Source organism: Ailuropoda melanoleuca, chromosome 7 (genome assembly GCF_002007445.2).
Source record: "Ailuropoda melanoleuca isolate Jingjing chromosome 7, ASM200744v2, whole genome shotgun sequence".
In the NCBI taxonomy this organism is placed as follows: Eukaryota; Metazoa; Chordata; class Mammalia; order Carnivora; family Ursidae; genus Ailuropoda; species Ailuropoda melanoleuca.
In genome coordinates, this window is record NC_048224.1 from 140,189,704 (window position 1) to 140,207,837 (window position 18,134).

General features: G+C 47.4%; 1 protein-coding gene across 2 annotated transcripts in view; it reads left to right on the top strand.

The window, feature by feature from the left end:
* LOC109488527 (sperm acrosome-associated protein 7-like) overlaps positions 1-18,134 on the top strand; it is a 29,772-nt gene that overhangs the window by 8,528 nt on the left and 3,110 nt on the right. For both annotated transcript variants that reach the window (XM_034663825.1, XM_034663826.1), the window contains exons 3-4: positions 2,414-2,521; positions 4,786-4,857. In XM_034663825.1, coding sequence (XP_034519716.1) covers positions 2,414-2,521; positions 4,786-4,857 — 180 coding nt within the window. The remainder of the gene's footprint in view (positions 1-2,413; positions 2,522-4,785; positions 4,858-18,134) is intronic.

The window sequence follows — 18,134 nt, forward strand, 5'->3', positions numbered from 1 at the left end:
GGCTGGGCCGTCCTTGACCCCCGGGCACCTGGACAGTTTCTGGTACACAGTAAGTGCTCAATAAATGTTTGTTATTCACAGGAATATCCACTCTTCTCTGTGACCCAAAATCCAACTAGACACCATGGTTTTTAGGGACTTAACATGGGTTCTTCTGCATGATAACCGGCCCAGAGGAGGGGCCGAGGTCTTCCAAGGAGGAAGGGGGTGTAGCCAGAGCAGAGCAGCGGCGAAGAAAGCTGGCGGCAGCAGCTCCACCACGCAGGGGCTGGCCTCCTGTGTCACCAGCAGCCACGTCCCTGAGGTCACACCCTGCCCTGTGGTCATGGATGGTGTCCGCAGCTCCAGAATGGGGGCCCCTCCTAGGGCAGGAAGAAGGAAGGGTGCGGGTTGAGACACCTGTCTTTGCCAGGAGAAGCGAAGTTCTTCTCAGAGCCCTCTGCGTGCCCTGGCCGGCTGCGATGCACACGTGGCCCCGGGGCCAAGTTCAGGTTCTGCGGGGGAGGAAGGAGGACAGCGTGGCTGTCGAGGAGAAATGCCACAGAGCTGCCCAAGAGCGTTTCTCCTGTGCATGTCGGCAAAATGTTTGCAGTGACACTGACGTCTTCTCCCCCTGAACTCGTGTATCTCCCATGACCGGGAGCCAGGTGGATACCTGTGTGCTTTGCCCAGGACCTCAGGGTTCCCAGGTTTGCCTGCTGAACCGGGGAAGTCAGGGCAAACCGGGATAGGCGGTCACCCTGCTGGGTGAGCTCCAGTCCCAGCAAATGGACCAGCTGGTCAGGGTGTCCGCGAAGCTGCAGAGATGGGACGACTTGCTGCTGCCCCCTTTTCCTTTACATTTAGCTTCCACCATGGCCCCCGACATGCTTGCCGCGTGCACTGCTCTATGTGAACTTCCTAACAAGCCCAAGGAGATAAACACGGACCCGTTTTACAGACAAGAAAACTGAGGGTCCAAGAGGAAGCTGCCTGGATCGCGGTCCAGTGAGAGCAAAACCAAAATGCGGGTCCCATCCGTTGGGCATGAAGTCCGGTGCTCTTATGCTGAACGCTTCCTAGGAGAGGTCAGGAAGACGCAAAGGGAGAAAGCAATGCTGCGTCATTTGGAAACCAGGAAGGACGGCAAGCTTACGTAGGGACAGCCTGGGGAAAGTCTCAGAGGGGACGGAATGACAGGGGCAGCGAGAAGTGTGACTGCACCTGGGGCCAGGCTTCCAGCATCGTGTCGTTGGGGGGCAGTGTTTATTCATCCAGGGTAACTGGATGGTCTCAGTTTTCAGAAACTGTTGAGGGAGGCAGGGGTCTCCCACCCGGACAAGGTTCTTTCGGAAGGCAAATCCCGTCCGCGTGGTGCTCCTCGAGTCCCCGTTTCTAGTCCTGGCTTCACAGATGCCTTAAGTCCGCATAGAACGAAAGGTGTCTGTCCTGGACCGCGGGCTTTAACATGTCTTTGTGTGCTTTTCCCAAGATGAAATTCTAGTCCAAGAGATGCTGGATCCAAATAAATCATCAATAGCTGGAAAGCAAAGGACAGCATCAACATTATCAACAAAATTGTTCACGGAAAAAAGCAAGTATACATTTTTTTAAACCTATAATTGCGTATATTCCTGGGTCTGTGGTGGTGAAGACAAATCCCATCGTTCTGCATTCTTTAAGGCCAGCTACTTCTGGGGCAAAACCAAATGAAAATGTGAGAGAAATAGTTGTCCCCCAAACCATTTCTAGAACCTTCCCGAGACCGAGGAGGTCAAGACTGGGCTGGCAGAGACGAGTTCCCTCTATTTTGGGGTGGTCTCTGGGGTGCACATGCAAGCGAGGTCTTGTGCTCGGGCTGCAGATGGGGTGTCTGGGTGACACCTGCTAAGGGGAGAGCCGGGCATCCGAAATCTACATGCAGGGCATGACCTACATTCAGCAGCAAGACAGTTCAGCCCTAGCGGGGCCTGGATGGCTCAGTCGTTAAGCGTCTGCCTTCGGCTCAGGGCGTGATCCCGGTGTTCTGGGATTGAGCCCCACGTCAGGCTCTTCCGCTGGGAGCCTGCTTCTTCCTCTCCCACTCCCCCAGCTTGTGTTCCCTCTCTCACTGGCTGTCTCTCTCTCTCTCTCTGTCAAATAAATAAATAAAATCTTAAAAAAAAAAAAGTTCAGCCTTGTCTTGAAATTGTGCATCCAGACGTAAAGCCCAGTTCCTAGGATTAGCATCACCCAGCATCTGCGAGGCCCACACGGCTGGGTGCTGGGGGGTCAGACGATGCCTGACTCTCTTACATACCAACTTTCCAAAGCACGTTCCCAGTAGAACTTGAACACTCCCTTAGCAGTCCGTAAAATACAGTGTGGACCCAAATGGCCTTCGGTGTGTAACCAAAAAATCGTTTCCTTATTTTTTCCATGTTCTTCATCAAAGATTCTGTCCTGGATGAGAGTTTTCAAGTTGCTGCCCCTCAGAGTTATCATGGACTCTCCGATAATTCACGATTGTCTCTTGGCAGCGAGGACAAAATTTTCAACAATGGTAAATGCAACCCGGTAACCCCTTGCCTGTGTGGAGAGTCCTTGGGGAGGACGGGGGAGCCAGGACATCCTGGTTACAGAGGATGACAGTGTGGCTGGAGAGGGAGGCTGCTCCGCCCCAGGTGGGCAGATTTCCCGTCTCTGTCGAGGAACCGCCAGCCCCCGACCCCTGCCCGTGGCTCTGACCCTGGAAAAGCAGGGTCTGGAGGAGGAAGGCAGCAATGTCCCTGCAGGCAGGGGGCCGCCTGGAGGAAGAGCTGCCACACTGCCCGCCCCTCCCAAACTTCAGCTGGGTCGTGCCCCTCCCGGGGGCGGGTGGGCAGAGCCAGTGTCCCGGCCAAGCCAGGGACGCCCCAGGGGTGGGGGAAACCGTCCCTCCAACAGCCAAGGGGGCTGAGATGAATTCCAGTCTGCCAAGGCTCTGAGGGGTGCCACGGGGCGACAGATCTTTCCTTTACCCTAAAGACTCACAGAAGAAAGGTCACCTGTGCAGCTCATGGTACACCTTCCCCGTGAGGTGTGGTGGTGGGCCCTGAGGCAGGACCTTGTCAAATGGCAACTTTCTGCTCCTCTCACACCCTCTGTGTTTATTTATTGGGATTTTTGCCCTGAGGAAGGGCTTGTCCCATATTTATTCATTCATTCCTTTGTTCCTTCCTCATTCGCTCACTCCGGATTTGCCTTGGGGACTCCGTCCATTTGGTTCTTGTGTCCTGTTGATGTGCCCTCCTCTTGGACACTTCCCTCCTTTCTATCATTTTGAGGTGTTCTAGGCCTCTAGCCCTTTCCCTGCCCCAGCCCTGGAGTCTGATCTCTTTTCCCAGAGAAGAAACAAAGACCTGGGTGCCAGGTGGACTTGAGGAGAACACCATTGCTTCCAGCCTCCCTCCATAGGCAGGGCTGGAAAATATGTGACCACACACGGAGACACAAGCACACACAGACACACACGCGTGTGCACACACAGATGCACACAGACACACATGTGCACACACGTGGACACCCGCAGACGCACACAGAGAGGCACGCGCACGCGGAGACACACAGAAACACAGACACATACGTGTGCACACGCAGATGCATACAGAGAGACACAGACACACACAGACGCACACAGAGAGGCACACACCCACGAGACACACACAAAACACAGACACACACATGTTCATGCAGACGCACACGGAGGCACATACACGCAGACACAGAGGCACATGCACAGAGACACGTGGACGCACACAGAGACACACAGAGTTACAGTGAACTGTCGTCCCCCTCTTTCTCTACATGAAACCACGACTTCCAGCTGGTACCTCTGACCCCGCCCAGCATCACAGGATCCCTGCAGACCTCCTTCCTGCTCCTTTGTAACTTTTTATTAAAATCTGGCTCCCGTTTTCCACAACAATTTAAGCACTTGCTTAGAATGTGCTGCCCCGCCCCCCTGGGAGATCAGAACTGCCAACAGGAGAACGGTGTTTGTGAGGAGTTCTTTGTCTCTGGCAGTGTGTAGTCTACAAAGTCACCTGGAGTGGGTCTTTCCTCCTGCTGTTCTCCGCGTCTCTTTTGGCTCATTGCTACCATTGGCCTCTTTCTTTGGTCTCCTCGTGCTGTTGATTTTAGATATTTATATTTGAATATGTGAGCATTACTGTGGTTTAAAAAGTCATCAGAAGAGGAAAAGGTACATACCAGAAACGACCAGTTGCCCACCATGACACACAGCCCCAGGGACCAAAGCCACGAGTCCTGTATTCCCTTTGGCACCAACGAGGAGAAAAGCACACACTCGTATATTCCTCCCTCGTTAGACGTAGATTTCCAGCCTCTGCTCTGTTCCCTTCACCCTGGACACTGAGAGTCACTCCACACCTGTCACAGAGATGGTGTCTGGTTTTCCAGCCGCTTCGCACTCCCCAGTGCAAGTGGGCCGTGCCTCACGCCCGCGTGCGGTCTTTCTACTTGCTTCTGTTTACGTTGTTCCTGCAGTTACACACGATGTCGCAAGAAACAGCCTGGTGCGCAATGTTTGCATATTGTTGGAGACATAAATTCTCATAACGGGGAAGCTGGGTCAGCAAACGAGTGAATACATACTCTTAATAGTCGATGCTTGCGTGGTAACTTTCCAGACCACATTTTTAGATTAAACTTGACAATGATATTGGCATTTCAACTTAGGGTTTTAAAATAAAGTATGGGCCAAAACGTTCGTAACTGTGTAATCAAAACACTGTCCACCTGTTTTTTCCATGTTCATCATCAAAGAACCCAGCATTGATGAGAGTTACCAAATCGGCGGTCCTGAGGGTTATGGTGAATCACAGTTCTCTTCTGGCGGTAAGCACAGACCATAATGGCTACTTGGTAACCACCCTACCTGCGTGCGGGAGAGTCAGGGTGGGTCAGTCACCGGCCTCATTGGTTATGAATAAGAACATCTCTGCCACCATGTGTTTTAGCTGTTTTATTTGTGTGTGTGAGTGCTATGAATTTCTGTAGGTTAATTTTTTGTTCTACTATCTTATTAAATTATTCTATTGCCTCAGATCAGTTTTTCCAAATATACGGTATTATTACGTACAAATACAATTTTCTTCTTCTTTACCAATGTTTATGCATTGGTTTCTCTTATCTAATTGCTTTGGCTCATATTTTGAGAATAATAGTCAAAAGTAGCAGTTAGTGGGTTTCTGTGCCTTGTTCACTGTCTTAGCTGAAATACCCCTAGTGTTTAGCTAATAAAGAGGATTCTTGCTCTAGGACAAAGGTGTATGTATTTAACATCTAAAGAAAGTATCCATCAATTTTTTTACATTTTGTCACAGTCTTTTTTATTGTTTGGCAATACTCTTTTTTTTTTTTTTAGCCCTATTAATGTGAATGATGCATGAATGGATTTTCTTTTTTTTTATTTATTTTTTTTATTAATGATTTTTTTTATTATATTATGTTAATCACCATACAGTACATCCCCAGATTGTGATGTAAAGTTCGATGCTTCATTAGTTGCGTATAACACCCAGTGCACCATGCAATACGTGCCCTNAGCCCTATTAATGTGAATGATGCATGAATGGATTTTCTTTTTTTTTATTTATTTTTTTTTATTAATGATTTTTTTTATTATATTATGTTAATCACCATACAGTACATCCCCGGATTGTGATGTAAAGTTCGATGCTTCATTAGTTGCGTATAACACCCAGTGCACCATGCAATACGTGCCCTCCTTACTACCCATCACCAGACTATCCCATTCCCCCACCCCCCTCCCCTCTGAAGTCTTCAGTTTGTTTCTCATAGTCCATAGTCTCTCATGTTTCAATGAATGGATTTTCTAATATTGAACCAACCTTGCATTCCTAGAATAATTCTCACTTGGTCATGTGTTTATTTTGGTTTCTGCTCGTCAGTGTTTTATTTAGTGTTTTTGAACCCAAATACAGTTCATAGGTGGTATTAGTCTGTAGTTTTTTTGTACTATCTTTATCAGGTTGAAATGTCAATGTTATACCTGCTTTACAATAGAGAATTTAAGTGTTTTTCCTTCCTGTGTGAGTCTCTTAGAAGATTTAGAGCACTGAAACCATCTGGCCTTTTCAGATTTGTTTGAATTACCGTGTGAAACCGTCTCTGTCTGCTGTTTTCTGTTGGGCGGTTCCTTAGTAACTTTTCTTTTTCTTCCAGGAAAAGTGATTCATTTAGTCTCTCTTAATCAAATGGAGTCAATTTTAGCAAATTTTATTTCCCTAGAGAATGATCCATTTCTTCTGTGTTCTCAAACGTATTTGCATGAAGGTCTCTAAATCATATTATTATTTTAAAGATATCGTTTGTTCCCACTGCTATTTCCCCTTTGTCATCTCTTATTTTGTAAACATATGCTCTTTCTTTTTCTTCCTAATCAGGTAAACTAGGAGCTTGTCTATTAATTTTTTCCCAAAATCTAGGGTATTGACATATTAACTAACTTCACTGTATTTCCATTCTGCACTTTATTAATTTCTGCCTTTTCATTAATATTTCCTTCTTTATGCTTTTTTAATACTGCACTTTGTTGACCGTCTTCCAGGTTTAAAGCTGAGTAATTCATTTATTTCATTTTACCAATAAGTGGTTGGTGCTCTGTTCCTTTAAACATGATCCATAGATTCTCATACATAGTATTTTAATTATCATTATTTTCCAGAAATTCCATAAATTTTAGTTTGTACTTCCTTTTTACCCAAAATTTGTCTGATAAAATGTTTTCCAATTTTTAGGTGGTAGGACCTTTTCTCTTTGTTTCTGTTAATAATTTCTGGTTTTTATTATACTGGGATCAGAAAACGTTTTTAATAGTTCCACTTGCGGCTGACTTATGCTTTCTTTGCGACCTGATATAGTATCAATTTTTGTGAATATCACGCAAGCACTTGAGAAGGTGTGTCTTCTGCTGTCAGGACGGGAAGGGCGCTCCGTGTGTGTTCTAGTGTCTGCTTATTGATGATGTTTTTTAGGCCCCTCTCTGCTTCCCTATTATTTCCTCCCCTGATTCTTGTACTAGGATGGTGTGCAAATTCCCCCACCGTAAATGTGTTTTCGTGTGTGTGTCCTTGCGTTTCCTGTAGTTCCTGCTTTACAACCAGAATCCTCAAGACGTTTGGTGTGTGGATTGTCACAAACATTATCTCTTCATTGCGAACTCTAGCTTTTGGTACTGAAAGGAACCCTTCTTTGTTACGTTTAATGCTTCGGGGCTTGGATATTACTTTCTCTGATAGAAGGATCACCACGATCTGCTTTCTTATTATTCCAGTTACCTGCTGTGTCTTTGTCCATTTCTTCATTTTTAAATAACTAAGCTGTATCCCTGGAGGCATACAACACACACTTGGACCTTGTGTTAGCCCATTTAGTTAAAAGGAACTGCATCGTGAAGTCCAAAGCCTCCCTCCAGGGGAAGGGTTGAGGAAACAGAGTCTGAGCCTGTGTCACGTTTTGCTTCCTCTCCCTTCCTGCTACAGCCTGAGCCAGACCTTCTAATATCTTAGCAGAATCTGAACAGAGGTGTTAAGGCAGCCCCCAATCCAGCTTGGCTCCTAAAAGCTAAGGGGGAGGTGTAAGGTGGAGCTGGGGGCACTGGTTTCCTGGGGAAAGCGGGGCTGGTGTTTGCTTCCATGCCCCCCCACTGGTCATGGGAGTCCTTTGTCCCCCCCCGTGGACTGTGGCCTCTCGAGGGGATGTTGTGTCCTCCTTGCCACCCTGCACTTTCTATGGAGCAGGTGTCTGTGGGTTCTGGATGAACGAGCGAAGCATCACAGCTGAAGGGGAACCCAAAACCTTGGGGTTCTTTCGAGCGCAAGACTGGCAAAGATGCGGCTGTGGAAATGTGTGGAGAAAATGTTGATTCATTAACAACGAGAAAAGACAGAATTCCATAATGTTCTAACAACTTCACGAGCAACTGAAAGGCAGTTCAATAGAGTCACTGCGTGCTGCACGAGGCGCTGGGCTCTGGGACCACAGACGGACCTGCGAGGACCTGGCGCCGAGGAGCTCCCGGGCCCGGCGGGGAAACAGGCCAGGAAGACGGCGTGCCAGGGGGTGAGTGTGATCGCCGAGGAAGCCAGCTGGAGAAACAGGTGAAAGGAAATGGGAACGTGTGGAGAGAAGCCATCGCCTTCGTGGGAGTTGGGGCTGAACAGTTCCCTCAAGCCGAGGGTTTTCAAACTGCTGCCATGCCTGGGCCGTGAGGTCAGCTCCAGCGTTGGCACCAACGTTCAAAACACAGGAAGATAACGAAAGCAGAGCACGTGTGCTGATGATGCTTGCGTTTCCCGAGACAGGAAGTCCCAGGTCATGACACAGCTCCCGCTGCCGTGGCTGAGCCGCCAGGCTCTGCAGGCCTCGGAGGCCGGAGGCCGGAGGCCGCGGGCTCCTCGCCGTGCTGCGGGGCAGGCGGGCTCCAGACGCGTTACCCACGGGCTCGGTTCTTGCGTCGGTCGGAACCAAGAACTGCAGGAACCGATTGTCTCTCTGTCCTGGGGGCGTGAGTCCCGGGTGAAGGTCAGCACGTGGTTCCCATCGAGGCCGTGAGCGTCTCTTCCACGCTCTGCTCTCCCAGCTCCTGGTGGTTTCCCCGAGGTCTTTGGGGTTCTTGGCCTGTAGAAGCCTCTCCCTGCCATCTGCCGTGTTATCACGTGGCCTCCTCCCTGTGCGTGTGTCTCTGTGTCTAAATGTCCTCCTTTGTAATGACACCAGTCATATGGGATGAGGGCCACCCTGCTCCCACTGTGACTGCCTCTAACTAGTCACATATGCAACAGCCCTGTTTCCAAATAAACCGACACATGGACTCCAGGGCGACCCAGGACGTCACCTGGCAGCAGACACCTTCAAGCCAGTGCCTGGGAAACAGACCACAGGGTTTCCCCACTGAACGTGGACTTTATTAAAAAGAGGCAAATACTTTGCCATTTTAATTTAATTAAGAAATAGTGCAAGGCTCAGAGGAGCCCTGTCTTTGCTACAGTTTCCTGTCATGGTCGTCCGGGCCCTGTCGCCCGCCGCAGGCCAGGGAGGGGAGGGGAACGTGAGTCCCACGGCGATGGCGGGGCAGGTCATCTCAAGGCTGCCTCTGAGTGATCAGTGTCCAGAGCCCATTCGAGTCTCAAACCCACCATGGGAGCTTTTCTGAGAAGAGGCTGTGGTCTGGCAGGGAAGTGATATCCAGTCTCTTCCCACCTCGGGGCCAAGACTGACGGGCGTTCAGTTTTGTCCAGCTGCTTCTGCGCTGTCACACCAAGAGCTTTCGGGGTCTCATTCGTGGGCGGGAGCTGTGTTTTCGCCCTGAGCGTCATTGTTCGGGACGGGAGATCATGAGGAAATTGAACCGGCACTTTGTTGCCGTAACAATAAGGACATTACCTCCGTGGGCCCTTCAGCACCTCGTAGTAGGAGAAAGGGCCCCACAAGCCCATGGGCCCTCGTGGCTGCCCTTGGGCCACAGTGGCTGTAGGCACAGAGGAGGACAGGGTAGGTGACTTGTGGGGGGGCCTGACACTGCCACCTGCAGATCTGAAGCTCACGAGACCTTCTAAGGAACGCAGCTGTTTAAGGAACGGCCGGGGTGGCAGCCCAGACCTCCAGCGTGCGAAGCACACTCACTGCCTTCCCTGATCTGGAGAAGCCCATTTTGCGCCAGTGAGAGAGCGGCCATCGCCCAGAGGCGACCCCTCCTCCAGAACTCAGTCACGGCGCCTGCAACCAGCGTGGCCCCTTCCAGGAAACCCCACAACGCCCACACCCCCCAGAGGCCCAGAGCACCGCGGGGAGAGCCCAAGACAGGCCCGCTCCGGAAGGTAGCCACATACAGCAGGCGTTCAGCGGAGCCACTGCTGAACCCAGCGTCCCCCAGATCCACTTTCTCCCCGGAAGCCACGCGAACGTGGCCCTCTCCACAGAGCGAGCGGACGGTGGGAGGGCGCCCGCTGTGAGTACGGCAGGCGGTCCCTAGACGATGATGATGCGGGGTCGGGGGCACAGGTCCGTGACCGTTGGAGACACGGGCGCAGCACCTCCGCTCAGAGAGAGAAAGCTTCCTGTCGAAGACGATCTTCTGCCCTGACAAGCTGTTTCTTCAAGTCGGTAACTTCTGTCTTCCTGGGGAGGACCTGGCAGAACCCGTGGTGATTCGCACTCGTGTTCTCAGCGAGACTCTCGTCCGCTCCCCTCGGCGCTTACCCTGAATCGCCCTCCGCGTGCGTCCACGGAAGCGGACAGACCGCGGCCACGCTGGATGTTGTGACATTCACTGGACTGTGAGCCCCTCCAGGAAGCCTCGTTCACGGTGCCCCCGGGGGCTTGTATCTGGTTCGTAGTCACCACCGACTCGTGTTTGCAGAGTGAGCGAGTGAGCGGATGAAGAGTGCGTCGTCATGAAGACTTACTGATCCTCCGTGACCGTGACAAGCGTGTGGTAACGGTGATGTCGCTGCCCTGCCCTGTCACATTTGAATCACCCCATTGGACTTCACGGCAATGCTGCGTCAGGCCCATTTCACAGATGGGGCCTGTGAGGCCTGGAGACAAAGGCTCTCGCCCTAGGGGACCCTGGGGTGTGGGCCCCGGGACCTGCCCCAGACGCCGAGGGGGAGTCAGACCCGTTTCAAAGACACCCAGAGAACCCCGGGCCAGACGGTTTCCCACAGCCGCCCAGAGCAGTCAAGACCAGCTCTGCTGACTAGTCCTTGGTTTTTCCAGCTCTGTGGGCGGCCCGGCACCCGTACCTCCACCCTTCCTGTCTTTCCCTGGCAGATCCCACCTGCTCTGTTCATGTGCTGGAAACGTTGCCAAGGAGAACAATGAGATGGTGATTTACCTTTCAGGTGTTCACTGCAGGAAATGATTTCCATCTAAGAAGTCAGCGGGGAGCACTTCCTGCCTCCCTGTGGGGCCTCAGGGGTGGGGACCAAGAGCCCCGGAGCCCCACAGAGCTTGGCTCCCCCAGAAGGCATGACCCTCCCCAGCCTTTGTGGGCAGATTTATCTAGAACTTTCTCCTGTCCACAAAGATAAAATCATCTCCACTCAAGAGTCCTTGGGCAGTCAGTTTTCCTGACGTTCTCTTCCCTTCAGCACTGACTTAAGTACAAAGTGGAGTTTTGCTCGACCGTCGTCCGACACACCCAGAGTTTGCACTGGTTTCATCTAAACTAGGTTAGAAGTGAACCCATATTACTTGTAGACGAATGGTCACCTTGGAAAACAGTCATCATCTTTGTCTCTGGCCAGCAGTGGTTTTGGGGACTTGGGGGTTAAGGGATGACTAGTTGAGAACACCTCCCCAAGGACCAACGGAGCAGGCCGAGCCATCAGAAATGATGGTGCAGGTCAAGAATGGTCCGACACCGGTCCCTGGAACGTTTTCAGGGGCCCCCGCAGCTCAGCACGGCTGGGATCCCCGCAGACTTCCCGCCTCTCCGTGCCCGGCCCTCAACACCGGCTCCGCTGGGAGCAGATGCGTGTTCTGCCCCTGTCGCCGCAGGCGGGACCCCCGCTAGACAGGCTTCCCCAAGCTCCAGCCTCCACCCCACATGGACACAGACGGGCCCGCAGAAGGTCGGGCCTGTGTGCCTTTGCTCCACATGCCGGGCAACCCCGGGAGTTTGGGACTCACTGTTCAGGGGTACACTGAGCTCCACCACCGACTTCCCCAAAGACATCAAAGTATGGCCAACATAACACCGTCCTCCTGAGCCACACCGCGGGATTGTGAGGCAAAGAGGGTGTAAAGGAGGCTGCAGGGAATGACTCCCTAGTGTGAAGTTCTGGCCACCACAGCAGGGCACCTCTTGGAAACTCGCTGGCTCTCCTTCCTGGGCTGGGATAGGTCTCGTAGGCTACTAAGTGGCAGGATGCCACTGATCACATAATGGGACCTTTCCCTGACACCTGATCATTTTAAGCTTGAGCTCAACCCGGGTTGTTACTAGTATTTGTCATCTTCCGATGGGAACCCAGCTAATCCTCCTGATGTCTTTCTTGGCTGGAAGGGGGTGGGAACGGACAAGTTTCTGTGAGGCATGGGGACGTGACACAGTGCAGGGCAGAGGGTAGGAGCCCATCAGACCCTGGCTCCCCCTCTTCTTGGCTGTGCGATCTCAGTGAAGTGACTTCCCCTCTCTGAACCTACAGTTCTTCATCGGTAAGCCAGGGTCAGAGTGCCGTAAGTGGTGGGGTTGCTGGGACAAGTAAATTGGATGACAAAGGTGAGAGCTTGGGGCAGATCCTGATGCGTAGGGCGTGTTAGGCATTCTTACTAGATGGCCTGTGTTTTGGTAAGATACAGTGCACGTCATCCTCATTGCAAACTCATGGAACCATCACACAAATACGACACGGAAGACGTGCGTGTTCTCTGTACTCAGCTCCTCCCACCACCTCCAGCCCTAACAATTAGCGACTTGGGTCCTGTTTCTATCATTTTCCCTTTTCCATATACCACTTATACCGTGTAGACTTTTGAGTCTGGTTTCCTTGACTCGCACAACGCATTTGAGACTCACGCACATTTGCCCATTGGTGTTCCATTCGTTCCATGGCTGAGTGGTGTTCCATCGCGGCTGCTGCTGGCTTACTCCTCACGCACCAGCCGAATGACATCTGGCTTGTTTCCAGGTTTGGGAATTACAAATAAAGCCCCTGGAAACATTTGCATACAAGGTGTTGGGTGAGCATAAGAGTTCCCTTCATTTAGGTGAACAGCTAGGGGTGTGGCGGCCATGTTTTACTTCATAAGCAACTGTCAACAGAGTTTTGCCTTCTCGATACACAGTGAGAGTCGCCCTGGGATCCCCTCCACGCTCACTGTAGTACCGTCTGCACCCCCAACGACTAATACTGTTGAACATGTTTTCATGTCTTTATTTGCCATCTGAATATCTTTTTTGGTCAAGCTTCTTTTCAAATATTTTGCCCATTTTCATGAGTTGTTTTCTTACTGTTGAGTTTTGAGAGGTATTTATGTGTTCTGGGTATGAGTCCCTTGTCTGATGTGTGACTGGAAAGATCATCCGCCGGGCTGTGGCTGGCTTCTCATTGCATAGCAGTGTCTTTCAAAGATAAGGAGTTCTTAATATTAGTCAAACTCAGTTGATCAATTTTCATTTTTGGTATCAGATATAAGAAATCTTTGCCTAATTCAAAGTCACAAACATTTTCTATGTTCTTTTCTAGAAGCTTTGAAGTTCTATGACCCCTTTTGAGTTAATTTGTATATATGGTGGAAGGTCAGGATGGCTTTGGTTTGGTTTGATTTCTTGCATAACTGAGGTCCAGTTGTCCCAACACCACTTGTTGAAAAAACGCACCTTTCTCTGCTGAATTGCCTTTGCACGTGAGTTCACAATCAGTTGATCTTGTGCTTGTGGGCCTATTTCTGGGGTCTACTTTGTCCCATTGACCTAGGATCTACTCTTCTTTGGGTATCACATTGTCTTGGTCACTGTATGTTGATGTAGTGTGAATCCTCCGCCTTTGTTCTGATTTTCAAAATCAGTTAGGTTATTCTGGTTTCTTTGTCTTCTCATATAAAAATTAGAAAACAGCTTGGTGAGTTCTGCAGAAAATTTTGTTGGGACTTTGGTTGGGATTGCTACAAATCTACAGATCAGTTTGGCAGTACTGCTTTCTTAGCCGTGTTCAGCCTTCCACTCTGTGAATGATGCCATTCAGGGACGCCTGGATGGCTCAGTCGGTTAAGCGTCTGACAGCTCATGCCATGATCTCAGGGTCCTGGGACTGAGCCCTGTGGTGGGCTCCCCACTCAGTGGGGAGTCTGCTTGTCCTTCTTCTGCCCCTCCTCCCACTACTGCTGTCTCTCGCTCTCTCTCTCAAATAAATATGAATGATGCCATTTATTTAGATCCCCTTCGATTTCTCTCACCAGTGTTCTGTAGTGTTCAGCATAAAGACCTTGCATATGTTTCATTAGATTTATATATAAATATTTCATAATCTTGGTGTTATCATAAATGACACTGCTTTTTAAATTTCGACATACAATTGTTCATTTCTAGTGCATAGAAATGCAATTGTGTCGTACAAGACTGCACCCTACCACCTTGCTCCACTCACTCTTCAGTTCTAGAAGCTTTCCTGTCGATTCTTGGGGATTTACTACATAGTGAATCATATCATCTGTGAATAGATATTTTTTTCCTTTCCAGTACATACACCTTTTATTCATTTTTCTTGCTTTACTCCACTAGCTCCAGTACAATGTTGAAGGTTAAATACAAATGATTAGAATGGACATTCTTTCAAACTTAGGTCATCTTTGCGGCCATAGAGAACTTTTTTGTAAAAAGCCAGATAGTAAATATTTTGGTCTTTAAGAGCAGTATGGTTCCCTGTTGCAGCTACTCACCTCTGCCGTTGTAGCACAGAAGTAGCCAAAGGCAATACAGACAACAATGGGCGTGGCTATATTCCAATAAAGCTTTATTTACTGAAACCAGTGCTGACCCATATTTGGCCCATAAGCCGTAGCTTGCCAACCCCTCATCTATTGAAATGATCCATTTTTTTTTTATTCTGTTCATATGGTGAATTACATGTCTTTTGATTTTTGAGTGTTGAACCAGACCTGTATTTTCAAGATAAACCCATGATATGGTTTCCTTTTTATGTATTTTGGATTCAATTTGCAAAAATTTAGTTAGGAATTTTTGCATCTATGTTCATGAGTGATGTTGGCCTATGTTTTTTTCTTCTCTGTTGCTTTTTATAGTTTTGGTTTCAAGATAATAACGGCCTCACAGAAGGAGTTGGGAAGTGTTCACTTTTCTTCAATTTTCTAGATATATCTGTATGAAATGGACATTACCTCTGCATAAAAATGTCTGATACAATTTACCAATGAAGACATTAGGGCCTATATTTTCTTTGTGGAAAGATTGTTAAGTACAAATTTTATTTCTTCTGTAGATAAAGGGCTATTTAGTGTCTCTACATCTCCCTTAGTGAGCTTTGGTAGTTTGTGTCTTTAGAGGAATTTGCTCATTTCATCTAAATAGCAACACAACAGTCTCCTATTACCCTTTTTAATATTTGGAGGAACTATAGTGATGTCAACTCTCTCATTCTTAGTATTAGTAATTTGTGCCCTTTTTTTTTTGTCCCTAGTAATCTAATTAGTAGTTTATCAATTTTATTAATCTGCTTAGAGAACCAGGCTTTTGGTTTCATTTTTCTGTATTATTTTCTATTTTTTATGATTGTCATGTCCTCTCTTAATTTTATTATTTTCTTTCCTCTGTTTATTTTGAGGTTTTTTTCCCTCTCCTTTTTTTAATGACTGGTTAACATGAATACTTAGGTTGTAGATTTGAGACTTTTCCTTTTTTATTGTGAACATTTAGTTCTTAGCTCTGCTTTAATCTCATCCTACAAATTTCAATGTGCTACGTTTTTATTTTCATTCAGTTCAAAATGCTTTGTAACTCTCCTTTTAAATTTGTTCTTTGACCCGTAGATCATTTAGAAATGTGCTGTTTCATTTTCAAATATTTGGAGACTTTTCCAATACAACTGTGTTATTGATTTATGATTCAATACCATTTTGGTCAGAAAACACACATTATGTGACTTGGATCTTTTTAACGCATTTTTTAGAACTTTAAATACGGCCCAGAATATATTGTACTTCAGCAAGTATTCCATGTGCACTTGAAAGGAATGTGTATATGTTGTTGATTCATGGGGTGTTTTATACATGTCGATTACATCGAGTAGGTGAACCACATGATCAAGCATTCTATGTCTCTATTGAATTTCTATTTCCTTGTTTACCCAATTATTAAGAAAGCAGAATTGAAATCTCAGAATTTAAATTGAAATTGTGGATTTGCTCATCCTATGTTTTGGTTTTGCCATTGTTCATTCCATGTACTTTGAAGCTCTTTCATTGCATTTCATCTGCATGCATAAAAATATGGAATTGTTATATCTTCTTGATGAATTACGGCTTTAACATTAAGATATGACCCTCTTTATTCCTAGTGATATTCTTTGCTCCTAAAGACATTTTGTCTAAAATTTAAATAGCCATGCTAGCTTTCTCTTGATTAGTACCCACCCGCACGCATCATTTTATTTTTAACCTACTCGTGCTTTATATTTAAAGTGGAATTTTGTAGGTAGTCTTGCTTTTTTATGTAATCTGAGAATTTATGCTGTTTGAACATATGACATATGGTGTTTGACAAACTTTAATATCCTTGCCTTCTAATTCTACTCTGTATGTCATTTCTAGGTCGGTTTTGATTGGTTAATTCTTCTCCTTATAAGTCATTTTTTTTTAAAGATCATACTTTATTGCTTATTTTCATGCCTGGCCGTTTTTGTTTGGATGCGAAATATTATAAATTTCACTTTGTTGAGTGTTGCATATTGTAATTTTTAAAATACGAGCAAGTTTTGCTCTTGAACCCAGTTAAATAACTTTGAAAGCGTTGATCCTTTTGAAGTTCACATTTAAGCTTTGTTAGGTAAGACCAAGTACCACTTATTCTCAGGCTGATATTCCCCAATACCGAGGCAATAAAACTCTGAGTACCCTCCCGAAAGTCTTGTGTCTAATGAGGCTTTTTGTGTGCACCAGTGGGGACGCCATCTGTTTCTGGCCTGTGTGAGGTCTGGAAATTGTTCTGACACCCTTTTGGGTGGTTCTTTTTTCATCCCCAGGCTTCCTATGGCTTCTCACTGACCCATACTCAGCTGAAGGCTTAGGACAACCCTCTGCAGGTCTCCCAGTTCTCTGACCTCTCTAGCTGTTTGGCCTTTCCCAGTTCCATCTCCTCCTATGAGACCACAGGGCTCTGCTCGTGTTCTCACTCATCATGCCCGCAAAACTCTCCAGGCAGGAACAGGAGCAGCCATGAGGAGCCGCTTGTCAATTTCCCTTCTCAGGGATCACTGTCCCTTGCTTCCTGTTGTCTGATATATGGACAATCATTGTTTCATTTTTTTTTCTAGTTTTTAAATTGAATTTGGNCCTCACTCATCACGCCCGCAAAACTCTCCAGGCAGGAACAGGAGCAGCCATGAGGAGCCGCTTGTCAATTTCCCTTCTCTTGCTTCCTGTTGTCTGATATATGGACAATCATTGTTTCATTTTTTTTTCTAGTTTTTAAATTGAATTTGGAGGATAAATCTGGTCCTTGCTACTCCATCTTTCCAGGCATGAAAGTTCCAATACTGGACTTTCACCCAAGTGGTTCCATCGGGGATCCTGTAGCTATGAAAAGCCCTGCATTTCAACTCTGATAGAATCTTCAGGATGGCCTGGAAGGAGGAAGAGCCAGAGAACTTGCCCCTGGATTCTTTCCCAGCCAGGCCTCACACCATCTCAGCGACCTTAGGCAAAGCTGCTTGACTCACTGGGGTCTCATCTACAAACAGAAAGCAAACATTTCCCACAAGCCTCATCAGGTGCATTGACGTTCAAATGGACCCACACCAACGTAGGAACCGTGTAGATGTTATCATGATATGTGGAATCCTAAAGGCTATAGATTATACTCCACAAATAAGTAAAATTAAGATGCAAATTTTTGTACTTATTGATGAATTGTATGTTTCCATAAGTTAGTCAGCCTGAATTGTCTGCCAAAATTTCCTAAGCAAGTTTCCTCTTAAAGAAATGTAAATGTGGCTTGAAACATTCATCAAGAGTATGATGGTGGCAACAATCTTTGCGGTATAGATTATCACTGGAAGACACAGAAATGGATGGCAATTGTGGCCTCCAGGAGAAAGCTGGAAGGAAATGGCCTTACTTTCCAGAGACGCTCTTTTTCAAATTTTAAAATTCTACCACGAGCTTATAATACTTATTACAAACATGAATTTGTTGCCTTAAAATAACTTGGGAATGATATTTTAAAAGCCTAAAACAATTTGAAGTCTCTGCAGAGAACTTGCCTCTCTTGTTGCCAGAATAACCAACTGCCTGTGGGATTTCCAGAATGTCTGAAACGTCTTCATGACGGAAAGCACCACTCCCGACATCTAGAGTGTGCCTGAACTTCCGGTTCTATTACCATCTGAGTGTCCTATGGGACACATGTA